At 38.4% G+C, this 27,101-nt stretch overlaps 1 protein-coding gene across 1 annotated transcript in view; it reads right to left on the bottom strand.

The window, feature by feature from the left end:
- Nucleotides 1-918: 918 nt before the first annotated feature.
- ci (cubitus interruptus) overlaps nt 919-27,101 on the bottom strand; it is a 152,411-nt gene continuing 126,228 nt past the window's right edge. Inside the window, exons 5-21 of the mRNA XM_069506480.1 lie at nt 15,996-16,088; nt 14,771-14,974; nt 14,259-14,445; nt 13,629-13,772; nt 13,051-13,216; nt 11,873-12,067; nt 11,393-11,557; nt 10,766-10,883; nt 10,104-10,279; nt 9,346-9,444; nt 8,613-8,775; nt 8,190-8,310; nt 7,604-7,744; nt 6,956-7,046; nt 6,335-6,505; nt 5,076-5,201; nt 919-4,556 (exon numbers count right to left, since the gene is read on the bottom strand). Coding sequence (XP_069362581.1) covers nt 2,418-4,556; nt 5,076-5,201; nt 6,335-6,505; nt 6,956-7,046; nt 7,604-7,744; nt 8,190-8,310; nt 8,613-8,775; nt 9,346-9,444; nt 10,104-10,279; nt 10,766-10,883; nt 11,393-11,557; nt 11,873-12,067; nt 13,051-13,216; nt 13,629-13,772; nt 14,259-14,445; nt 14,771-14,974; nt 15,996-16,088 — 4,499 coding nt within the window. The 3' untranslated portion in view covers nt 919-2,417. The remainder of the gene's footprint in view (nt 4,557-5,075; nt 5,202-6,334; nt 6,506-6,955; nt 7,047-7,603; nt 7,745-8,189; nt 8,311-8,612; nt 8,776-9,345; nt 9,445-10,103; nt 10,280-10,765; nt 10,884-11,392; nt 11,558-11,872; nt 12,068-13,050; nt 13,217-13,628; nt 13,773-14,258; nt 14,446-14,770; nt 14,975-15,995; nt 16,089-27,101) is intronic.

The following is a 27,101-nucleotide window of genomic DNA, read 5'->3' as shown; positions in this document are numbered from 1 at the left end:
GTTGTAGAAAAAAGAGGGTGGAATGAGGTCTAAAAGCTCTTCAGAGCACTCCCCATTATACAGGCGATAGAACACGCATAGAGAGCTAACGTCTCTGCGGTGCTCCAGGCTTTCCAACGAGCCGGACATCCAAGTCAGCCATGTGGGGAGCGACTTCTATCCATCGGATATGATAACAGCTCCGCTGGCAAACTATGAAGCTTTGAGGGTAGTTGTCTTTGTCTGTGAAACCGTAACGTCTGCTATCCATTAAACCGGAGCTTAATGGAGCTAGCCCTTGACTGTGATCTCACCTGGTGGTAAGTGATGATTCCATCTAAGATGGAAGCGGGCTAACCTGGAAGGTGTATGGCAGTTTTTATTAAACTTTTGAATCTTTGCTTTCTACACGGCATGGTACCGGAACGCTAAATCGCTTGGCGACACGGTTTTGCCGGTAGGGTGGTAACTAGCTATCCACGGCCGAAGCTTCCACGACCACGACCTTTCCATTCCTTTTTCATTTTTTTTGTGTGCAATAAAGTATTTCTATCTATCTATCTTCCCACCAGGCCAGACCAGAAAATTAGAAATTACAACATTCCAAACCCCTGCCGGTAATCAAACCCGGGACCTCCCCCTAATAAGACCATAGCGCTTACTACTGCGCCAGGGAGATCGTCAAAACACATCCCACACATTTTGCTACTGAAAATAAGTAACTTCTGGCGGTCCTGGGATCTTGCTCTATAATTTAATTACGGGCTCCACCATCCATACACATACACAAGACCTGTAAAACTCGATAACATTTTACATAATTTTAGTGTGTAATTCTGTGGGCGGTTCTGTGACAAATAAAATAAAAAATAAAATAAAATAATCCATAAAGAACGCGTGAGCACGCTTTCAAGTAACTATAAATAAAAATTCTTTAAAGTTTATAATAAAAATTTATTCCATAATTTCATTAAAAATAGGGTTCAAAAAGTTTTACAAAATTATTTTTACAATCAATAATTTATTACAAAATACATGTCTCTATTTTCTACTACACTTTAGTTTTGTGCGCTGTCCATTTTTATTGTTTTTAAATAATAATAAAAAACATTAACAATGACCTAAATCTAGTAATCTCAGAATAGATAAACACTAAAATAGGAGATTCGATGTCACCGAAACGCTGCTTTGTATATAAGTATAAGTATATTTAACTAAAATTAGGTAGGTCTACGTTAAAAAATAGTTCTTCCCGAACCTAATATTAACATTTATGTAAAAATTCTAAAAAACATGTCTAATTTGTACAATAATTACTTATTTAATAATCTCAGTGGGAACTTACTTAATCATAATATTATTACACGTATTTATAAAAATATCAAATACATAATATTTAATGTTAACAATAATAGTCTTATAGTAAAAACCTAATAGGTAAAAACTTAAAGGCACCAGAGAAAGCTTCTTTCATTTTAATCTACATACATTAAAGGCACATTATAAATTCATGAATATAGTATGTACAACTTTACATAGTACTGAGGCACTTGAATCACTTAGAAATGCAAAATATGCAAATGCAATATTCTTTCATTGTACTTAAAAAATGTTGGAAGACATTCAGTAAAAAATCGTTTACATTATATTATCATACATAGGTTTTCTAAAATATGCCCGAAAGTGTCTTTTTATTGATATTATGATTACTCTAACAATATAAATTTAGAATTTAAAATTAATCAGTCTCTTAGAACAGAGTTAAATATTACACAACCTGTTTCTGAACCATTCAGATTTTACTACAAAAAAAAAATGCATCCTTATTATTGTACGAACGATGCCCGCAACTGCATGGATTCAAAACCCTGTGAGAGTTTTTTAATTTTCCGGTATAAAAAGTAGCCTATGTCCGTCTTTGGGATCTAAGCTATCTTCGTACTTAAATTTGCCAAAATCGGTTAAGCAGAAGGGTAGTGAAAATTTAATAGATAGACGGCAAACAGATACAGACATACTTTCGCATTTATAATATTATAGTACCTAAGTATGGACTATATTCTTCATGAGCGACTTTTTAAACTACAATAATTGGCACAAATCCTTTAAAAATAATCGATATCATTAAATATCGAGAAATTAATGATGGTAAAAATACAACCAGAATACAAGTGTGAAGTGTTCACAATGGATTGTCAATTCCCAATAATATAATCATAATAAGCATTCGACAATATAACCCATCTCGGAAAGGAAGAAGCTTAAAAAGAAACTGCCAACTATAGGTATAGCGCATAACTGAGTAGGCACCTGTGGTACTGGAGCGGTGCGGGAGGGGTGACAGTTATCATAACTTAACGACTCACTGAGATCTCGCGTCACGTCATCACACCTCTTCCGCACCGCTTCAGTAACGCGTTATGCCTGTTACTTAAATGCTATTGTATCATCTGCAAATATTGATTCTCTTCATAAAACGAAGATAAAGAAGTTTGGAGATCGTTCACAACCATATTGTCGCCGCCCTGCAGAGGATGTGTACTGCTTGAAACCATTTCGGAGCTCTTCCAATTCTCGCAATTCTCCACGTATTCCAATGTTCTCTGGTACGTCTCCTGACGCATAGTGTTCTGGTTTTTCTTCCTTCCATTTGTAGCCTCTATTTGGGACTGAGAAATATCCCAAACTTGAACATCAGCTTGGTTGTTTTCACTTCGCAAACTATTCATACTGCAATCAGCTTGCTGTTCCCCAGGATTTTTGGCTATCTGATTACAATTCATTGTCATCCTTGCACCGTTGATCGGTTTTTGACTCCCAGTTGACATGTTCACTGAATTCTGCACGGATTTTTGCATGTTGTGCTTGTTGAACTGATTGCCTGGATAGTCCCACTGGTTGTAAGATCTTTGATGGTTGTAATATTGGTTATTGTTCATCATGCCTTGATTGTATTGATGGTTATTCTTTGGTGGTGGTGGACCCATTACGTTAGCTGCATTTGTAACAGAATTGTAAGGAGGAGGTTGAGGGTACTGCATGTTTTGGTTGTACTGTACGTTTTGCATAGGGGGGCATACATTTTGCTGTTCACAATAACTGTTCATGACACCACGGCTCATGTTGCCACTATTATCGACACTCATAACAGAAGATCTCGACAACTGCATTGGATGCATCTGAGCATTTTGATTTGGATAATTCATCGGCTGAACATAATTCGCCATCTGGTTATTATAAACCACGTTCTGATGATTGGTTGGCATCATTGGCACCTGAGATTGATTCTGATTGTAATGTTGCATCATCTGGTATTGCTGAATATTTTGGTTTCTGATACTAACATTAACTTGTTGATTTTGCATAGGATAAGGTGGTGCTTGAGTGTAGTTCTGGTTTTGGTATTGATTAGGAACATTATTAAAGTTTTTGTTAGGATGCTTTGTGGGACAATTCTGACGATTATTGTATGGAGGAGTCGCTGTCATTTGCTGAGACTGATTCATGTTAACCATCATGTTGGGATTTTGGTTTTGAACTGGTTGCACGTTCATTGTCATATTTGACATGTTTTGCACCATGGGACTTGTAATAGGACTTTGAAGACCTGGATGCATCGGACTAGTCATGCCATGACTCATAGGACTTGCTATATTTTGAGCCATCGGGCTAGCCATATTCATCATAGGACTAGCGATATTTTGCGAATGGGGGCTCCCAATATTGTTATGTCGAGGGCTCATGATCATTTGATTTGGCATCTGAGGACTCAATAAACTTTGCATACTTTGCGGGCTCATTGCATTATGTTGTGGAGACATGACGCTCATGACGCTTTGTGGACTCATGATATTGTATACGCTTGGAGGACTCATGATGCCTTGAGGCATATGTTGTGGACTTCTCATACTCTGTGGACTCATTGAACTATGCGGTAGACTCTGGGGGCTTAGCATGCTATGTGCTAAATTAGGACTCATGATCGTCTGAGTCATGACAATGGTTTTTGGACTCATAGCAGGCTTTTGAGGTAGAGTATTATTGACTCTCATCCTTGTAGATTGCTCAGTTTGGTTTGCCGTCATAGTTTGTAAAGATTGCAAAGGATTTTTCGTAACTACATTACTTGTTGGAGGCTTTGAGAATTCTTGTTCACATTTTTCTGGAGTGACTTCAGGAATAACCTGTTCATGAAGGGGAGGATTCTTATCATCTAAAGACTTGGAGGCTAATAGAGAGCCGCTGTTGCCGGACATACTAACATCTAATGACCTTAAATCAACTTGAATATCACTTATGTTGAGATCACTTCCTATGGCACCTAGATTTTTGAGAAGGGAATCGTCACTCGTCGCGACATCACTGATTTTGTCACTGGAATTGTTCGTGTTTTGTATTTCACTGGATAAAATGTCTTTGGTTATTGTATCTTTTTCTTTGCTAGCTTCTGGGTCGGGATTGGTGGAGTCCGTTTTGGCCGGTGTTACCGAGTCGGTTCCCAATATTGATTGGTTAAGATATTGCATCATTTCGTCTGGTATCACCAGCTTGTTCTCCACCATCTCTCCTTCAGCGACCTGCGGAAAATTAAGAACAACATTAGGTGATCTTACTAAATAGACCTACTTAAAAATAAATTTACTAAGAAGGAGAAACAAGATTAAGATAATATTATGTATACAAGGAACCAAAAGGAAGGATTATAGCAAATTAAACTTTTGATTCCTTGTACATCATAGACTTCCGCAAAGTAACGCCTGCTTCTATACAATATTATTTATGTTGACAAAATATAAGCAAGGAATACATTTTGTATAATATATAGAATAAGGTTTATCGTTTCGGTCTTTAATCTGTGGTTAAGATAAATCTGCCAATTAGCACAATTATGAGGACTGCGAAAAGTGAAATTACAAGTACAGTACGCGGTAGAAAGTAATGAAACTTTAGAAGGAGATAGCGGATTTGTAGAGCATTGGCTCTGTCGTTGAGACCGACAAAACGTCACGTAGGTATGAATGACAGAGACAACGCTATTATTCTAAAGTCCGATGTACATTACTTTCTGCCGCGTACTGTTCTAATCAGTTATTTACCTGTTCAAGATTGACTTCTTGATTGGGGTGATGGACTTGCGCCACAGTGTTGGTAGAATTGGAACGAGATTCCTTGTACGTAATTTCATGGTCATCCTCTGTCTTGAATGGGAAAGGAGCATCACCCTGTAAAAACCAATTCTGGGTTAGGCGCATTAATACGGTATTTTTTTAAGGGTAGATACAAAATGTTAAAAACATGATGGAGTGCTTTGGCGTCCGTACTAGGTAAAACCTGTGTTACGGACTATTTGACTATGTCAGAAATAAATTATTTGTAGAGGGTCTTCCAAAATACGTAATATCCACGTCCTTTGTTAGTTTCATATGTGATGACCAAATTGAATTATCGATTAAACTAAAAAAAGCACATCAAATGATTGTGACGTCACATACCGGTATTTCGTAAAATCTCGCATACAGTTCGACAAGGCTCTTTTGGTACTTGAATGACATTGACAGGGGGGCGCTGTTGGAGAACAAAGGCTTAGACTATTCAAACAAGAACAAAGGGGACACTTGACGGCAATGTTAGTTCCGATTATCGCCACGCGCCAAGATAGCCTTGTCGCTTTGTACTAAGCGCGCGTTTTGACGTTTGATAAAAAGATACTAATTTTTCTAGTTCTCAAATACCGGATTTTCAGTAATATTTGAATACCCACTACCCAGTCCATTTTCGTCCCTGACGTTGCATAAGAGAAACTAAACTCCATCCACCGAGAGAAGTTAGTATAGGGCCCTTTCTGTTAGGTAATCCATGCAAACGATGCAAATGACAGAGACAAAAATTCAGTGGGCGTTAACCACTTTGAGGCACCGACCAATCACAAACATATTTTCAAAAAACATTCGAGATTCAATTCGTAAACATAGTTTCGTTTGTGATTGGTTGTTGACTCAAAATGGTTATGCCCACTGAGTTTTGTTGTCTCTGTCATTTGTATGGGATTACGTAACAGAGAGACTATACTAACTTCTCTCCGTGGATAGAGTACAGTTGTCCTACAAGAAATAAATAAATTTTAATTAATTAAAAATTTCACCACGATTGCCTTATCTGGTGACAGAAGGGCTAGCTCATTTTTTGCACAACGGATCAGCCTAGCTGTCCAGCGCGGAAATGCAGCCAGTATTCTTGGCACCATTCCACGTGGGCATGATTTTTATAGTAATTAGATAAGGCTAGCTTTAAGTTTTATTGTAATATTTTCATTTTAAAAAAATGATTTTTTTTTCAATTTTGAATGAATTCTTACCACATCGTCATTAGTGCAAGGGTAAGGCTGGTATCCCTGAGCTTGGTCGCTGAGGTTGGACTGCTCTGACAGCCTTCTCGCTTCCTCCTTGACTTGCACATTAGGATCCAGCTCCAAGGCCAACTCCTCCGCTCTGACTTCCGAACACGTCACACCTCGGAGGAGGACAGCCTGAAAGTTAAAAAAAAGCGTTGTCGTATCTATATCCTATACTTGACTAACTGCCCCATCCCGGCTTTGTACGAGTGGAATTTTTGAAAATCGGAGCGGGGCTGGAATTTCCAAAAATCCGGCCCGCCCCGAAACTGGTCAAATCGTTCTTATGTAATATTTTCGAATAAAAGCAGAGGTTATATCTTAATAATATCAAAAATTGCGGACCGGCAGGATTTGAACCTACGTCTTCTGCGTTCGCGCCCGACAACTCGACCCATATTATTATCTTGACTCATACAATAACATAAAATATCGGAAAGTGAGTTTGTTTGTTGGTTTATCCTTCAATTACGCCGCAGCACAGCTACGGCTAGACGTCTTTTTTGCATAGGTTAAGAACCTGAAAAGCGACATTTTTATCACGGGAAAACAAATAGTAAGTAGGTACATAATATAATTTAATACCTGATTGCCCTGTGAGGTCCTGACAGCCTGGACAGCGGCCAAAGCAGATGATGGTGGCGGCGCGTACCCCACGCATGACACTTGACTAGATCTGCAAAATCACATTTAAAAAAAATAACTACAGACCGTTCATTGTAACTTTTCCCCTGACGTTATGTTGGCACCATTGCAAATCACGCAATAATGAACCCTAATTTCTAAGAAATAAAGCATACAAAGCAATGGTGCCAACATGACGGCAGGAGTAAAGTTATAGTGAACAATCTGTATAATGCATATAAAATGATCACGCGCCATTTTAACTTTATGTGTCAATTGTCACGTCAAAAGTACGATTTTAATTCTTAATTTAAAGGTGAACCGTACTTTTGACATGACAGTTGACACAGAGTTAAAATGGCGCGTGAGAACTAATTTTGTATATGTCGACCTGTCGCGTAGGTACTATAGGTATAAAATAATATATCTCGGGTCACGCGACCAAGTGAGCTCGATTTCATCATGATCAACCAACCCATGATCGGCTCACTACAGAGCACGGGTCTCCTCTCAGAATGAGAAGGGTTATGGCCATAGTCTACCACGCTGGCAAAGTGCAAATTGGCAGACTAGCTCGACATGGTTAAACCTGAAACTTTAGATACGAACCTTCGACTGCTGTCAGGAGAAAGCTGATCGTATATCTGTGTGTGCTGTGAGACCATCCGTTGTCCGGCCATGCCTGTAGTGGTCGCCACCGCGCCAGACACCACGGACGCTTGGCTGCTCTTACGGGAGATGTCTGATGATCTGCGGACGAGAGATTATTTTTTCATATCCCTCTCTCTAGAATACCTTATTACAAACCTGTTAGCTAAGGGTAAAGTACGTCATAACATTTATAATTGACTTAGCCGGATTGTAATGTTGTACTGAAATCCATTACGTCTTAAGGTATGTAATGTAATTTGAATTTAGAACATCCCGCACCCGAAGCAAACTCTAAATTCCTTGCAAGTAGTTTTTAGATCAAGCTGCTACTGCTGTCTCGCTATGACGTATGATGGCATCCCTCTCACTCACCATGGCCTCATACATTAGAAAATAATTTTTGAATTTAAATCAAGGTCTTTGGACCCAATTTAGTCTCACGTTATCGTGTTTTGACGCTGGAGTTCTCTGTATTGCTGAGATGTGAAATCCCATACTAAAGCACAGGAATGTGATGATGCGTGACGAAATCATGGAAACTTACCTAGCACTATACAAACTGCTGCCGGAAGAAATTCCAGAATCCCGCCTCGTGTTTGGAAGACCAGATTTTAGTTCCACAGCTATGTTAGTGCCAGCAATATCCGTTCTTCCTTGAATACCACCTGAAATAAAAATGATATTCATCTTGATCAACCCATCGCCGGCTTACTACAGAGCACGGGTCTACTCTCAGAGTAAGAAGAGTTTTGGCTGAAAAATAGACAGTGGAAAATAAAAATTATATTACGTCACGTTAAGTTCAATTCAACGAAAAATCGGATGAACAGATGAGCATCTGTTTTTTCGTTAATCAGTTGAGCATCTGATTTTTCGTTAATCAGATGAGCATCTGATTTTTCGTTAACATACCGATTACATGAAGGTATATATTTTGTGACTGCTATCTTTGGGGTTTAGAACCTACCTCCGCCAATATCAGCTCCATGGACAGGCGGCATGAGTCTCCCCAACCCCATCTTGTTGCCGAACCTCGGCGCGTGGTGGTGAGCCCGCGGCTCCCCTATCGCCACCATCGCTCGTAACATGAGGGGCAGCTGTCCTACTTCTCCTACCACTTCTTGTTCAACCTGAATCGAAAAGTTTTATAGTGTATACTCCAGTAGTTATAAATCTGAAGCGTGTGGGGAAGCGGGTGTCATTCCACTAGCTGAATACTTGACACACGCGTCTATCCCCCGAGCACCAGAGTCAGTCTGACTTGAGAGACGCATGGTTAGTATAAGGGTTTGCATCCCACGGCCCACCAACGTTGATAGAATTCGATTATCGAAACACAATAACGTTAGAATAAAATGGACCTGAAGGTGCTTGATTGAGAGTAAAAAATTCAATATCACCGATTTTAATTTTGCAAAATTTCCACTTGGACTGCTGTGGCTGTAGATTTACGGAGCAACTTGAGCTTTAAAACGAGTCTTTTTAGGTCAATTTTACTTTGATGCTAAAGTGTTTCAACGCTCGAATTCTGTCAACGTTTGGTGAGATGAAAAATCTTATACAGGCTGATAGTTACATTGCCATTTTTATTTTCATTTTTCGTTTAAATGGTTTCACACCCAAAGGCTAAAACGCAAAGGGTAAAGGGTAAAACTGAGAATATTTAAATCTGCATGTAAAGTTTTGAAAGCGTCATTTACCTCGCCGTCTAATCTGAAGTAAGGAGCACCATTTTCGTCGCTGAAACCACCGAGACCCGACCCGCCGAAATCCAACTCTCCGCCACATTGCGCTGACAACTGTAACAAAACACAATCCGTATTTAATTTACGAAGGACTTTTAATCCTCGCACTAGCACCAGTAGGTACCATCACAATACCACAGCCTGAAGAGGATACCCAACAGGGACATCAAGACAGAGCAATCACGCGGGGTGATCGAGATAATAATCGGAAAGGAATGCCAAAGGAATGCCCGAACAGCAGAAGTCAGCATCCCAGGGCTGATGCTTTTATTATTTTACTATCTGATGCTTCGCGTGGAATTAAGTTTTTTTAAAATCCCGTGAGTACTCTTTGATTTCCCGGGATAAAAGTAGCTTATATTACTCTCCAGGTCTTTCACTATACTTACCCATGCAAAAAATCAAATCGATCTGTTGCTCTGTTGCAACGTGATTGAAGAACAAATCAATGATTGAAGAAAAAACAATAATATGGATAATTGAGCTCATTTTGTAAATTTTAAATTACTGTTGTTTTTGAACTTTTTGAGCTTTCTTATATTATACAAATCAATAATGGTAGGTAACGTGTTTTTTTAATTTGATGACCTTATTGAGGTTCTGGGGTGCTGATTGCAAAATGAAGTCTATTTTCACATCAAAAGTTAAAGGTTTTAAAATCTGTTAAACAGTATTCAGACAAAACAGGTGGATGGTAACGTAAAGACCGTTACCTGATGAGCAGGCGTATGCAGACCATGGGGTAAAGGCGACGCAGGGCTCTCGCTCTTGACAGAAGCAGAGGATGTGTGACCTCTGACCCCCATGGGAACACCGCCTTCTTCTGAACGTGGCGAGGATCCAGCCCCACCACCACCTGACTCTGCTGAATCGTCTCCTCGACTGCATCCTGAAAATTCAAAATTTGATTATTATTGACCATTTTAAAAGTCAAAGTGAATCTTGTACTACTTGATGACAAAACCACAGTTCACGATAGTGAGGGAACTTCAATGGTCACTACATTTGACGCAGGTAGCCCTAATGTGGGGTGCCAGCCAGGTAACCTCCCAGTGTGCCTGGGTGCTGCTGGTCCCTTTTGGATGCATCCGAGGGGAAGAGCAGTATTCGGACCGGTGCACCCCGGTAACATGGCTAATAATCTCTCTTCGGGAATTTGTTGACTATGGCTATAATGACCTGGCAGGGGCGGGAGGTTTCTCCGCATGTCCCCTGAATAGCAACGGACGAAGCGGAAGGTGGGACGAGGGTGACGTGCGCGTAGCTGCAGTTGTCGCCCGTTGGGTCCCTGGGTGGGGAGGTGCACGCACTTCGTCGGTGTGCCTCGGACGTGCGGTAGGGGGAGAGATATATGTCTTCAAGAAATTGTAAATACCTTTATGTTTCTTACTGGCGTAGAACTCAGCACCATGGACAGTCTTCACGTGTTTACGGAGGGAAGATGGATCTGTGTATCTTTTGGTACAGCCTGGAGCTTTGCATACGTATGGTTTCTGGAACACGATATAATATGCGCTTTGACCTCATTTAGGTGGTGGATCAACAGATCTTAATGTCATTGGTATGAATTAGAACTAGGATAGAAAAGATGCAATAGGACGAGGGAAAGGAAAGATGATAGACTCTAAAAGAGACGATTCGGTAATGTAACAAACTGCGAAGGCGAAGTGCAGAATTGGCAAAACTGGTGAGAGCTGAGGAAATGTAGCTGCAATGTTTTCTGCAGATTAGAGTGGTGCCAAGAAGTAGTCTTTTTTTGCTAACAACTTACACAACTCAGTTTTATTTACTTGTTGATTCGCCCTTTAATAACCCCATATTAAAATCCAGGGAGAATACTGCCGAGGGCAGTTTGTTAAGCAGGTTATGGAGTATAATAAAACTTTTATTCCTCTTCCAAGTCAACCTGCTTTCATCTGAGACTGCATAACCACTTACCATCGGGTCAGCAAGTCAAGGACTAACATGTAATTGAATAAAAAAAAGATTACTTAGTAATTACCTCATTACTATGTGTTCTGTTCTGATGCTTCGCCCGATCACTGGCGTTGGAGAACGCCTTCGCGCAGCCAGGGTATTCACAGGTGTACGGTTTTTCTCCAGTGTGACTTCGTAAATGGGTCTTCAGGTTTTCGAGCCGTGAATACGCTTTGCAGCAACCTTCAAACTGAAATGTAAGCCACCAAATTCATTTAGAATTCCTCATTGGATATCCACAACCACAACTTTCGAAAATCATAAAATAATATTCTATTGACCGAATTTCAGCCACTACGGTCAATCTCAACGGAGTCTAGCCAACTACCTAGTAAGATATTACAGTGTACAATTGTAGCTGGAAACCAAGCTGCACTCTCTGTTCCCTCACTCTCATAGTTAGTAGATACTATGGCATGTACTTCCGTCTTGATCGGTAGGATGGCTAATACTGAGATCCAGTAAATCTGTCAATGTATAATGAGTCTTATGAAATTATACTTACGGTACATTTATGAGGTTTTTCACCAGTATGCCGTCGCATATGCACCACAAGCATGTACTGGGCTTTGAAGGGCTTTTCATCTCTGGAGCATCCAACCCAACGGCAGACGAAGGCTTTCTTACTGGCATGGATGTGGTCTGTGTTGATGTGCTTCACCAAGTCATCTTGGGTTGGGAACTCTAGCTTGCAGTCAACCTGTGTCAATTAACAGTAATATTTAAAAATAAATGTAAACTAGACTAACTATAATATGCTGTAACCAGCAAAAACGCCATATGTGTCTCATCCCAGAAGTGTTACTGAAATCTGAGTTATTCTATTTTCAGACATTTTTTTCGGAGGAGAGAAATATCTTTTCGCACTTCTGGTTGCATGTCTACAACCAGTTTTTAGATCGACACATAACCACATTTCGTTAGATACTTCATGCCGGCTGCTTCTCCTTCTTTTTATTTTGCCCTTTTTTCCACATCACAACTGACCACAACACGTCATGTCTATACTTCTGCCACTATCTTTTTTCGGACATATGCATGAGACGGAATTTTTTTGGAGATTTGTAGAAAACGCATCGAAACCTACCCAACCAACTAACCATTAATTTTAAGCATGTTTGTATCTTAGGCATAAGATGAATAAACTAATTATAAAAAAAATCTTCTTTCTTTCTTTCTTCTTTCTTTCTAGTTTTCTTTACCGCGAAACCGCCGCGGAATAAACTGCGGCGCGTGCGCTAACGGACTCCCTTGAAAAAGGACCCCGGACGGGTTCGCAACTAGGGGCTAACGTCAACTAAACACGTGAGTACAGCCGGGACACATATTATTTACAATAGTTTTCTTTCTTTCTTTCAAAAAACAAAAGGTTATGTGTGTAATTTCCGAGAAAGGTTCAAAATGTGGTCGAGTATTTGAATTTTTTAATACATATCGACAAGATAATATGGTCAAGCGAACAAAATTTTTCACGGTTTAGCTTTAGGAACCAAATAAATCAGCGCCACCTCTTACCTGTTAGATACTAATGAACGACCCGTATGAAATCCAGACGCTCAGTGACGTCTTGCATTGGTGCTAAAGCACCACTGAGTCGGTGTCATTTTGTTTGTTCAATAACCCTGTCCATACGAAGTAATATAATATAAGTCAATGGTGATTTGTAAGGTAAAAAATGCTTACCCAATGGCAGTTAGTCTCAATAAAATCTCCGGGTTCATCCTTAGAATCCAAGCCATCGTGAACTGTGCTCTCTGCTGCCGCCGATAAGGGCTTGTTGCTGTTCATGTTCTCTAGGTGCAATATCAGGACCTGAGGCGACTTGCGCTGGTTCATAGCTGTTGATGCACTGAAAAAAGCGACTTCAAAATTGAATGAGGTTTTCATGCGATGACTATACTCGACGCATTTTAAACTGAGTCGTCGAGTTGTCTGTCCGTTTCGCTCGCACTTACCTACGACCTGTAAGTGCGAGCGAAACAGACAGATAACTCGACGACTCAGTTTAAAATGCGTCGACTATAGGACTTCATAGTATTAAGTTGCCACAGATTTGTGGGCATAAATGTTATTCACAAACTAAAAGTCGCTCAGCACGCTATGAAGCGAGCTATGCTGGAGCGAGCCGACATAACTCATAGGAAGAAACTTGATATTTTGCATGTCGATTTTTTCTATAATGTAGGATCACTATGAAAAGATTTTCAGAAATGACACCCAATAAACCCCGGAGCAGGAGTCCATAAAAAACAAATGTTTACCTATCAGCTTCCATAACACTGGTGATTTCAGGTTGCTGAGGTGGTTGCTGCATATGCTGAGGAGGTGTTCCATCCAGACCCAGACCGTTTCTGACATCCACAGGGCCACCTATCAACAGCTGCGTCGGCGAGGATATATGAGATCTGCAAAAGAAGATAAAATATTTTATTTAAAAAAGACAAAAGATTTGGAATAACCTGATGCAACAAAGAGTTAAGATCTGTGTAAAGAGATGGTATATGGATGGAGGTATCGTTTTGGATACCTCCGGTTTTCAAGGATTTTTCGAAATTCGGGTAAATAGGGGATGGAAGTGTGTATGAAAGTCTATCATTTTTAAAGTTACATCTATGAAAATTGGTATTCAGGCTTTCGGTTAAGAATGAGAAATTCATATTTCACGATTTTTGAAAATTCTACTGCCAAGGAGGTTAAATAGGGGATGCAAGTTTGTATGAAAGTCCGTTATTTTTCAAGTTATTTCCATGCAAATTAATATTTAGGTTTTCGATTACAAAAGAAAAAATACGTAGGTTCCTATTTCAGGATTTTTGAAAATTCTACCCCCACACGCCGATCTTGTAAATTCCACCCGAGCCAAGACGGGACCTGTCGCGGAATATAAATACCTATGAATGCCAGCCACGAGGTGCGCATGCGCGGCGTGGTGCGCGGCCGCCGCTGCCGCCTGCTGGTGCGCAGGGTCCAGCAACACACCGGCAGGGATGACGCCGCTGCCACCCACCACGCCGCCGCGGGCGAGCAGCTGCTGAGCCAGCGAGGCGTGCGAGAGGGACAGCGCGGGGGATATTGCACCTGAAAACAGAGATAGCAGAAAAAGGTCAAATTAGTATTAACTAAGTATTTCGTACCAACCCTCCAAGAACTCAGCATTGAACCACGTCTTTAGTGGGCGTTTTTTTTTACCACCAAGGGTTCCGTACTCGGGTTTTTTTTTCGACATTTTGCACGATAAATCAAAAACTATTATGCATAAAAATAAAAATCGGATTTAGAATATAGGTACAGGTAAAGTCCTTTCCTTTCATATGAACCCCGGACGTCCTGAACAGGAAGCGTACGCCTTAACCAATAGGCTCTCAGATTGAAGTACTGCGGTTGCCAAATCACTTATACCTACCTGCACTAAGATGTCCATAGCTGCCAGTAGACGCCGCAGACGGCGCTCTAACAGCTAAGCTGGCAGGCGATGCTCGGATCACAGCTGCCAGGTCCAAGGACTCCGCAGAGTATGGGCTCCAGGACACCGCCCTCTTACGGTTGGCAGATGCCCCTATCGCTCCACCAGATAACCTGAGCCGATTTTGGGACGCTATCCGAGAACCTGCAAAAGTTAAGAGAAGTTGAAATTATGACCAGTGGCGTAGCTAGGTAACCAAGGGCCCTGGGGCAAATCAAAAATGGGGCCCCACTGCTATCTAAACTGGTTAGGTTTTATCAAGTAAAAATATTAAATATACCAATACATTCACAGAAAGAATTTAGGGGAATTCCCTAGTAACTTTCGAATTATCATATTTATATTTTTTATAATTTTTTAGTGTTTTACCTACACTTCAAGGAAATTACTAAATAATTTTTAAATACATATCAAAAATTGCGTAACCGGCAGGAATCAAACCTGCATCTTCTGGGTTCGCGCCCGATGCCTTGACCAACACGGCACACGGCAATTTTTGATGTGTATTTAAAATTATCATATTTATTTGGAAAATGGGAGAAATTTAGTTCGTTCGAGATTTTCTGGTAAGGATTCGAGGGCTCCCTGAGCTTTAGGGCCCCGGGGCACTGCCCCGCCTAGCACCTAGGTAGCTACGCCACTGATTACGACAGTGCATTACCTAATCAATATATTTTTGAAAATTTATTGTACCTACGTCCATAAAAACATATATAAATTCAAAAAGAAGTGACTCTCATATTGTCAATACCTACTAGAAATAAAAATAAACTTGTAATGCCCACCTCTAGGCTAAGTAAAGTTACAGTGCCATTTGTTCGTAATTCTATAGGTTTTTATAATAAGCTTCCAGAAGACATTTCTCTCGACACGTTCAAAGTTTTCATAAAACGTAAACTTATTGAAAAATCCTATTACAATGTAATGGATTGTTTTGAATCATAAGAAACCTTAGGAATGAGTTGCGTTAAAGTGATTTTGTAAAGTGGTGATAATAAAAAGAATACCCGGCTGAGTTTGTATACTTAATCAATATATAAAAATCGTGTTTTTTTTTAATTATTCTCTTTAATAATGAATTCTAGCCCCATAAACTACCGCTATACAAAAAATCACATCATTTTATTACTACAGTCCAAAACCCTATTGTGAAAATGTTACACACCTTCTAAACTTAACTGGAACTCCTGGCTGGCCAACGTGCTGCCCGCGTGAAGCTCTGGATGCAAACTTCTTGCTGCACTTAAATATTCTAAGCCTGAAAGTAAACAAATCAGATTTGAAGTTGCTAAAAACTTTATTTAAGAGGAATCTCGCGGGTGCCGCTGCGCTCATAGTCATAACTAGTTTATGCCCGCGACTTCGTCCGCGTGGACTACAAAACTTTCGAACCTCAATTTCATCTCCTTAAGGGTTGAATTTTCAAAATCCTTTCTTAGCGGACGCCTACATCATAATAGCTATCTGCATGCCTTTCAGTCCGATCCGTCCAGTAGTTTGAGCTGTGCGTTGATAGATCAGTCAGTCAGTCAGTCACCTTTTCCTTTTATATATTTAGAATCGTTTGTATGGAGCATTCTCGAAATACACTTCCATAACGTTTTCCTTTTTTTTAAATATGATATATCTTTATTTATTTTTAAATAATCGGTATAAAGGAATATTTACGTGTTGCGCAAATATCCAAATTAACTTGTAAAGACTTCTGAAATTAACTCAGGAAAAGGAACATTCCATTAACTGTGTAAAATAGGAGTTTCAAATTTGTGTAGTCCATGCAGTCGAAGTCGCAGGCATAAGCTAGTAGATTATGGCTATTTATTTAGAAAATGACCAAAATATTAAATTCTAAAGTCTTTGGCCTTTGTCAGGAACATTCTACCTAATGTCATCATCATCATGATCACGGCTCACTACAGAGTACGGGCCTCCTCTCGGTATGAGAAGGGTTTGGGCATAGTCCGTCACGCTGGCCATGTGCGGATTGGCAGACTTCACACACCTTTGAGAACATTATGGAGATCTCGCAGGCATGCAGGTTTCCTCACGATGTTTTCCTTCACCGTTAAAGCGAGTGATATTTAATGTCTTAAAACGCACATAACTCCGAAAAGTTAGAGGTGCGTGCTCAAGATCGAACCCCCGCATCCCGAATAGGAGATGGATGTCGTAACCACTAGGCTGTTGCCGCTTTTTAGGGTTCCGTACCTCAAAAGGAAAAACGGAACCCTTATAGGATCACTTTGTTGTCTGTCTGTGTGTCTGTCTGTCTGTCTGTCAAGAAACCTACAGGGTACTTCCCGTTGACCTAGAATCATGTGGCAGGTAGGTAGATCTTATAGCTGACATTTGGGGAAAAATCTGAAAACCGTGAATTTAGGGTTAGATCACACAAAAAAAAATTAAATTGTAGTCATGAACTAATAATTAGTATTTTCAACTTTCGAAGTGAGTGACTATATCAAGTGGGGTATCATATGAAAGGTCTTCACCTGTACATTCTAAATAAGATTTTTATTTATTTTTATGCATCATAGTTTTTGAATTATCGTGCAAAATGTCGAAAAAATACGACTGTAGTACGGAATTCTCATTGCGCGAGCCTGACTCGCACTTGGCCGATTTTTCTATCTAATGTAACATGGCTTAATCTAATTGGTTTGGACCACAGTGATCTGTGGTTTGGACTGATCAAAAAGGACCATGGCCTTTTCTAAATTAGATTTAACAACCTTATTTTATCAGATAAAAACCTGTAGGTAATTCAATACTAGGTAAGTAGTTAAGTACCAACGGACTCTTCACGCATGACAAATCCGAGACCATTTAAATCCAGACACATATCAAGTTTATGTTAGTCACTCTATGCCTTAATATCTTCAGATTGAGATGTCAACAGTAGACCACTTTGAATATAAAGTATCCACTTAGCGATACAAGTGATTAATAAGGCAGTAGACGTTTACGAGCTATTTCGCTGAATCTCGTTTAAGCTTGCTAAATTTGGCGCCGTCCAAGTATGCATCGGCTAATTGGGAGCCCCTAACTTTTATATTCTAATGTCGATATTTCTCGATCGTACGAGAATTTTTATGACTTGGGGATATGTTAAATTAAATCTTAAAGGAATTGGATAATTTCGAAATTTTAAAGAATTTTTATTCCGTGGTAAAATTTTATATTTTATCGCACTCGTGGTACCTACCTAAGAGACAATTTGGTCTGGTGTCGCAATAAATTACAATAAGTTATTACAAGTCCCCTTCATCGAGTTTTTTTTATATGCAATTATAAATTACTCGGAATAGCATAATTATCGGATGCCAGCGTTTATAAAGTACACTTTATAACGACTTATTTGACGTGCTTTTTGTTACAAGGTAAACGCCTGGACGCCATGTCGCAAAAACTTTTCAACGCAAAAAAAGAACAAACTCGTATATATTTTACGCAGCTTAATTATACAGCTGGGTAAAAACAGTCTATTACTTCACTGTGATTATTTAGTTATTAATCAAACCTAATCAACTTAAAGCTCCGTCGTGAACGTTATTGCGATCCTCCATTATAATTACATGCCTTATACCTTCAAAAACAAACACGTTTTTAAGGCGAAAAAAAGGAATGAGACCCCTTTGATTTGTTGATCACGCTCGTTCGAGCCGAGGCGGGCGATTTGGGCCGAAATAATAGGCTGAGGCGAAAGGCGCGATGGACCACCAATTTGGCGGACACCCAAACCAACAAGAACACGAACGCGATTCCGAAAACCTCCCAAAATATTGCATGTGGTCTTTGACGCGCCGACTGACTACCAAAATTTTATGTCTTCATCCTCTGTGAGAACTGAGAACCGGCACAAACATCGATGTATCGAGCGATAGAGAAAAAAGTCGAGTCGAGTTCATCAATCGAGTCGATAAGCTCGTGTGTTTCGAATTCCAAACGACTGGTCACCCTAACGACATTGGTGTAACCGCGCGCAAAAACTTTAAACGAATACTGACTTTATATTCTTTTTTTGATCAATGGAATATTGAGCGATCGGGCGGATCCACTGGGTCGCTTTTTGCTCGTTCGATTATTCAACTATCGGTATCAGTTTTGGACTGATGTATTAATTCTTATCGGTTTCGATTGAGCGTAAAATTGGTCTGGATGGGCGACATCTAGCGCGGGCGTCGTCGCGGTTGGGTTTGGCGTTAAAATATGAATGTCAATAGCTTTGTTGGTCGGCGCCTTTGGCAGTGACTTTGTGGCATCGTATACTAATGAGACCGACTGTAAATTATATGTTTTTTAGAAAATATGCGGCAAGATGAAGGCGTTGCGATGTGAATTTGTAATGGCGTGGGATAACTTTAATGGGTCACCTTTTTTGAATATTGGTCGATCGATAAAAGATCGTATACTTATTGATACTTAACGTAAATTAATGAGGTCCGAGCTTACAAGCGTGGAGACACGACGGCACATCATCAATTTTATGACTCAATATACCTATCCGACAGACTTCATTTTCTGAGAAACCTTTATATTATAATTTGTTATCTACCTCCAACACGATCAGAGAGAAATCAAGCTCAGGGTCGACGGTTTTACGTGCTTGCCGAGGCAAGAGGCTGTTATCTGTGGAAGTGTGGAGATCAGCTGAAATTCAGTCACGAGGACATTTTTATGCATGTACGTGTAGCATAACTTTGGATTTGGATTCTATGATCTTCGTACATAATAAGACAAGCCCTTTAAATAGCCAGTACCTAGCTACCTTTTAAATAGAGTACAACATACTCTCTGGTCAAAGCGTTTTATTCAAATTGGGGTCCTACCATTGTAAATACACTTTCCGACTGTGAATAATTGTTGAAATGTCAGATAATAATTGATGTAATCATCATCAATCCATCGCTGGGACACACTGAGTACCTACGGGTCTCCTCTTAGAATGAGACGGATTTGGCCATGGTCCACCACGCTGGCCAAGTGCGGATTGGCAGACTTCACATAGGCGAGAGGTCTCAAAGCCAATGCAAGCTAAGCAAGTATCCTTACAATGTTTTCCTTCATCGTTAAGTTAGTGATAATAGCACTTAGGTATATACCTATACCTAAAGCTAAAGCTACAAGGGTTCTAAACGCTTCCTGGTCTAAGAAGAACCTAGAACAAACTAGGCAAGTATTCAGATAATAAAGAAAGAAAAACATATAAGTTTGACACGTCTGAATCTAGTGATACCTGAATTTGTCGCATAGACTTAGAAAGCATAATGAAAGTGAAGTTAGAGTTTAGACCAAACCTTTTAATTTAGTTTAAAGATTTTGTACAACAGAATTAGCCACAATTATTTGTTAAAAACATGTATTTTATTTTTATTATCGTTGAGCATAGCATAAAAATAAATTCAACTAAATTACTTGACATCGTCCCTATATCTGATCACAAAGACCTTCTGAGGTATCACAAATTGCAGTCTGAAAAACTAAAAGCAATATTCTCATTAAAACATCAGTTGTCATAAAACGATTAGTAAGCGGTAGGGTCCGCAAAAAAAAGCCTTAACGAGGTTTTTATACCGTAATCAAAGGTAACAGGTAGTGTGAGGTTATAACGCAGGTGCTTCTAAGAACTTGTGAGGGGAAAAAAGAGGTATAAAATATTCGACGGGGTTGATACCTACTACTTGCATTGAAATTAAGTTTTTTTGGATAGTTTTGCGTTGAGCTGTCAGATGTGTTAACTTTACAAATAAGTGGCATTGGTTTTTTTTTCATTTTACTGAGGGCCAATGCGCTACTCAAATGAATTGAATGCGCTGCGCTTTTGACTAATTTTTGACTAATTAGTAGTTTGACTAGTTATAGTGTAACCTAAGCTTATAAAATGTTGGCAAGAGGTTTGTTTTGAAATAGAAGAAAAAAAACTTGGCAACATACCTACTTACTTGCCAATTAGCTTTCTACTAGTGATTTCAAAAGCTTACTTCTTGTAGATATAATCATGTCAACCCATAGCCGGCCCACTACTGAGCACGGGTCCTCTCTCATAATGTGCAGGATTTAGGCAATAATACACCATGCTGGCAAAGCGTGGATTGACAGACTTCACACACCTTTGAGAACATTGTGAAGACCTGTTAGCTTTCCTCACGATGTTTTCCATCGCCGTTAAAGACAGCGATTTTCTTAAAAAGCACAAATCTAACTTTGAAAAGTTTTAGGTGTGCGTCTTAACTAAGGCAGTCTTAACCACTAGACCATCAGGCCTTTATTAATATTATAATACCGTTTAATAATTTCATGACAATAACTAACCTAACAACAATTTATATCTAAGATAAATATCAAGATTGTTTTACGGTCTAACGGATGAGTGGTTTATTAATAAATTACGACATAAATATAAGTTAGGTATTTAACGACACACTAGCTCTTATCGCATCGACGAAATCTAGGCTGACGTGGACAAGGTAAAACGGTTTATAAGTAAATGTCTTTTGAGCTGTAGGTATATAATTATCACACTCCCTGGATACTAATTCCATAATCCATACTTCTATACTATTTATATCTACTAGCTACTAATATTATAAATTCGAAAGCGCCTATATTGTGTCTGTCTGCAGCTTTCCACCATTAATTCCACGGCCCATCCATTCAACCAAATTTGGCATAATTTGGTACAGGATAGCTTTTTACTTTAGGTCTCGGAAAAGTTTTTTAAAAAGCAAAATTTTTAAAAAACCTAAATCCACATGTTGAAGTTGTTGGCATCATTTACTTCGTATACTGAAACAGTTTACGTCCTGGAGATGGACCAAGGGAAAAGTATTTTATCCCGGAAAATTAGAGTTCCCACGGGATTTTACAGACCTAATTCCACGTGGTCGAAGTTGCGGGCATTATGTAGTGTGTAATTAGTATGCAATATAACTAAACTTATTTTACAAGGCATTTAAAACTAATCACACTTAAATGAAGCCCCCTTTAAATCCTTATTCAGAAACCAAATATCCCAAAGAGCATAATAAAGCTTAAGAACTACGCGTACAAGAACATTAAATTCAAAATTTTGATATAATTACCCATTAATTGTACAGAAATGAACTGGCGCTGACATGCGCTAGGATTTATAAGGCACGGTGATTTATTTTATGAACAGACGACGAGTGTAATGTTGGACTAATATCATATAATATTTGAGGTTAATTTGAGAACTAATTAGACTCAGAAGTACTTTAGAATTGGCAGTGTATCAAATGCCACTGGTGTTGAATTTGAAAGCCTCATCGGATATTTTGAGATGACTCATATCAATTATTGTCATCATTATGATGAAAGAGGAATATATCCTTTGTACTTTTTATTTATTTTATTTGTACCAAAGACATTTACAGTAAAGAGAAAAAGAGAATAAAAGTTGATAGAGAAGCACTTTTCTCTATGAGAGATCTCTATGAACGATCCTCAGAAATCTGCGATCGCGGAGCATATTCTACAGCCAGGCACAAAACATTGGATGGAACTCCACAATCCTTGAGTTCTCTCCACAGACCGCCACTATATACCTAGACTAGTGCGCGAAGCGATTGAAATTCGCAAACACCAGAATTTCAATCGTGAGGATGGTTTTAAACTAGCAAGCAATCCATTAGTAGGATTATGCAAACCAAGGCAGCATCGAACGACATCGAAAGTTAATAGTGAGGTTGTGAGTGTATTTTGCCGGACAGCTCGTGAACTTCTAGCGAAAAGAATAAGAGGGGTAGTTCACCTATCGCTACTGTCCTTGACCGCTCGAACTTCATCTCTTGCAGCACCGCAGTCCCGTCGTGACCACGACCCGTGCAATTCGGTTGAAATATCGACAAATAAAAATAAAAATTAATCGTGGTATGTACCCGTTATATACAAAATAAGGGTTCCTTTTTCCTTTTGAGGTACGGAACCCGGAAAGTGAGCGATAGATACATTAAAAACTCAACCTCCCAATCCATCAGGAGTTGTAAATCTTCGCGCCCAAGGCTTAACACCCCAAGGGTTTAAAAACAAACCGAACTATTCTGAAAGATAATTAAACCACAGTCCCTTTGTAATTAGTTGCCGGAAGACATGTGGCTGCAGCTTGCCTCGCTTGGTATTCGATACCTTCCGATAATTGCTGCTACGAACTAACACTACCCCTCCCGTTACGTGTTTACGACTTATCTATTATTTTTATGTTCTATGTTTGGATATAAATTAATATGGTCTTAGACTGTAGAAAAAAATGACGTGATATTTCGTATAGAGGTAATTTATGGGGCTAGAATTCATTATTACAGAGAACAATTGAAAAAATCATGGATGTTATTTATTTACTTAATTAATTTTTTAACATAAAAAATATTTTTCTGCAGAAATTAGGTAGGTAATCAATTTTAAAAATATTTGTCGTTTATGCATTGTGACGTCATTATTTACCTTCCATACAGCGTGATGTTAGAGGTTAAAAATAAATAAAAATCATGATTTTTAAAACTATTCTAGGCCCGTAAACTACCGCTAAACAGAATATCACATCATTTTATTATTACAGTCCTAAGTCCCTATTTCAAAGGTGTTGCACATGACTAATGTGATTAATTCGCCATAATAAGTGATAGGTGCGAGTCATATTCTCAAGTCACACTGGATCAGCAAGAAACTTTTTATTACGAGTAGGTACAAAACTACATCAGCACATTGCTTTTGTAGAAGTAAACTTTTTCCCACAAGCCAGGAAACTTGTGAAAACAAACTCTACAGTAATTGGAACTGATGACATTTGAAACCACATTATTTTCCTCAAACCCAACGTTTATCAAAACACCAGATGTGGACGAATTCGCATTTGTGCACAAAAACACGTGTTAACTTGATAATTAGCTTTCTCGGAACTATAAAGTCGGGTGTCATGTGATTTATGCTTCCCTCAAGACGAAATGAAATGTCACAAAAAGTTATAGAGAGAGCCAGCGTGTGCCAGACCTTCGTTCTTTTATAAAAAGTTTCTCTGCGTATTTTCCCCAACACAGGGAGGAACGATCAGCGACTATGAAATTTGGATCATGGTGGCTTTGGGAGATAACAGGTAAGAGGTAATAAAGGTGTAAAAAGTCTTGCGTCAAATTATAAAGTCAAATTTTTTATTTTTTCTTCGATATAATATGTATTAGAAATCAAACTCAAAACTCAAACTCAAATTATTTATTCAGAATTGGTAAAATTTTACGCTTCCTGATTGTCAAAATTTTTTATTTGTAAGAGATCACGAAGAATCACGTCATGCATTGCCAGACAGTATGGTGGCAACCCCCTTAAAGTTTAATAAATTGTTAGAGTTGCGATACCAATGCGTGACGTGATTTTATAATACTATTCCGAAGAAAATATTTTTAAAAAAATACTTTATAGTTTAACGTAAGATTTTTTAAACCTTTATTACCAGGTTATCTCCCAAAGCCACCATGATCCAAACCTCATAGTCGCTGATCGTTCCGCACTGTGTTGGGGACAATTCGTAGAGAAACTTTCAGCTTTTATAAAATAACGAAGGTCTGGAACACGTTGGCTCTCTCTCTAAGATGTCACCGAAAGTTATACGACTATATTGACGATAATTTTGTTTTACAAACAACAGCTAACACAAACAAAATAATTGGATTTAAAAATAAACATGTTCGTACGACAAAAGAAGACAACAGTCGAAAGTCAAAACATAAGTTACCTCGTGGTGAACTAAAAATATTAAACTATATTTATCCAAATATAAATAACTTTAAGTTGAATGAATTATGAATTGATGCTGATGAATAATTTAGATTAGGGTAAGATAAAAAGATTACTAGTCTTCACAAAGTATATAGCTCAGTTCAGTAGGTACCTTTGCAAGCACGAGTGTGGTAAGAACTCAGAAAGAACTGTAAGATCTGCTACTATGGCTTCAATATAGAACTAAATCAACTTATAATTTAAGCGATGATGCTGCCGGGACAATAGCATAGGCTGACTTAGCTGTAGACCTAATATGAGAAATTATGTATGTATATGCAAAAAAACTACTTTGCACAGCTCTCTATTTAATGTTATAGTCATAAAGTCTATATCTATTTTATAAAATTGCCCAGTATACACCAGGTCTAGGCTCAAATGCAAATAATACTAAGATAATAACTAATTAGTGAAAACCACATTTTTATTATACAAGTAACCTAACCGTTAAAATTTTAATATATCGAGTCAATCGCAAATTGTTTTCTATACATAAATAACAATAAAAAATTAATTACTTACATCAATTCATTACTACAACAATTTTCCCGAACACATCATCATCCAATCAAGAAACAGAAAAAAACCAAAAAGTAACTATTAGAAATGGTTAACGGTCACTGACCCTATTGATTACAAGTTTATTACTATAAAGATCGCTCTAAGCAACGACTTAATGAAATCCGTTAAAATCGATTTCCACGCGCGATACGATTGTATCGATGTATCGAATCATGCGTTGGCGAAACGCCAGGCGCATTAGGATTAGACCCTCGTACGGGTAACACATGAAGTAATTACGTTTTCTATCGAAGCGGGGTTTAAAAAACTGGAATCAATGTTTCTGAGAACAATTATGTGCGTGTGTCGTGGGCGGAACCGTTTAGTACAAGTCACGAGCGATGGCGATTGTCTAATTTTTGTGCTAAGTAGTAAATATAAATAATATATTTTTTATGGATGATGTAGTATGAAACGGAAGCAAAGAAAGGGAAGTTCTCCAACTTTATAGATATGCAAATTACTACTAAAAGTGACGGGAATAAATTAAATTAAGTTTGTAGTTTGAATGAGTCTTTGTAGAGATCTAATCTTTTGCATCATACAATCACGCAAGTTGAAATTATTTTGTGAGATGCAAAAGCTTTGAAAGCAGAGCTCTAAACTAAGAATTCTGGACCTTCCGCTCTCGATAACTTAGGCTAGGGACGTCAAATTTAGCGTGTGTCCGCTAATAATAAATTTATTTTAAAAAAATATGAAGGAAACGCTCTATCTGCGCAGATAAATGAATTTCCGCTAATTTTTTATCTAGCCTAAATTGTGAAAAACAATCTTATTAAACTCATCCAGACAAATTCAACACTTTAAGTAACATTATATTAATGATGAAACAAATAATAACGATATCGAACACAACATACCTAAAATAAATAAATATCAAATCGCTACCGCTTATCACTCAGCCTCTTTTTAAGCTTACACCAATAAGATGGAACTCGTTTCAAAGATGTCTCAATCTCGATACAGACCGGATCAATCGTTGCCGACTCACGGTTTTTTTTATCGGACATGATCAAACAGGTTTTACGAAGGAAATTATTGAAGACTATTATTCAAAACATTTCGTAACTATTATTTGCTTGACTGTCTATTATTTCAACCGTTTTTTGATAAAGATTTTTTTAAATGTAAGCTTGTGATTTAAACTAACTGTAAATTAAAATTCCTTACATTAAACCTTTCTCATTATGAGAGGCTCAGTGGACCGGCGGCGATGGGCTGATCATGATGATGAAATTAAACTAATTATAACAATTCCTAGATGAAACGAAAAAGTTTGATAATGACAGTGAACAAGCTTGCAGAAACAATAACTCAAAACAAAATAATAGCAAAAATAACAAACACTTGATGATTTGAAATTGTATGTGAGCAATGTGAAAATCCTAAAGATGCATTTGAAATAAAACGTGAGTTAAAAAGAACATGGAAACATTAAGTTAAAATAAAAGGAAGCAAGGATGTGATAAATAATAATAATGCTAACTCGATAAGTTTAAAGAAATTATCGACATTAAATAACATAGCGTACCTACGTATTTGTTAAATGGTTTCACTCACAGACCCAGCATGTACACCGATCATTTATGGACGTCGTCAATCATAATATGATGGTGAGGAATGATCACATCAGTGGCTCTCAAGACCATATCAAAAACAAAATAGAACATATCGATAGATCAAGCGTCGGCTTTCAACAAATTCAGGGTTGAAGAAAAAGAAAAAATTACGTAATAATAAGTACTTAAAATTTTTGTAAGTGAATCATTGTGATTTATTAGGTGAAGTTCTTACTACCGCGTATCGGTTAAATAAGTAACAAGAATGCTTTGGGAGAAGTTTCCATAGAGCGTTGCAAAGAACTATTTTTAATTTATAGACTAGCACTTGGCTGCAATCAGACCTGCTGGCATGTGAT

Source organism: Maniola hyperantus, chromosome 23 (genome assembly GCF_902806685.2).
Source record: "Maniola hyperantus chromosome 23, iAphHyp1.2, whole genome shotgun sequence".
Lineage (NCBI taxonomy): Eukaryota > Metazoa > Arthropoda > Insecta > Lepidoptera > Nymphalidae > Maniola > Maniola hyperantus.
Note: the sequence above shows the minus strand (reverse complement) of the source record. Positions and strands in the feature narration are given on the sequence as shown.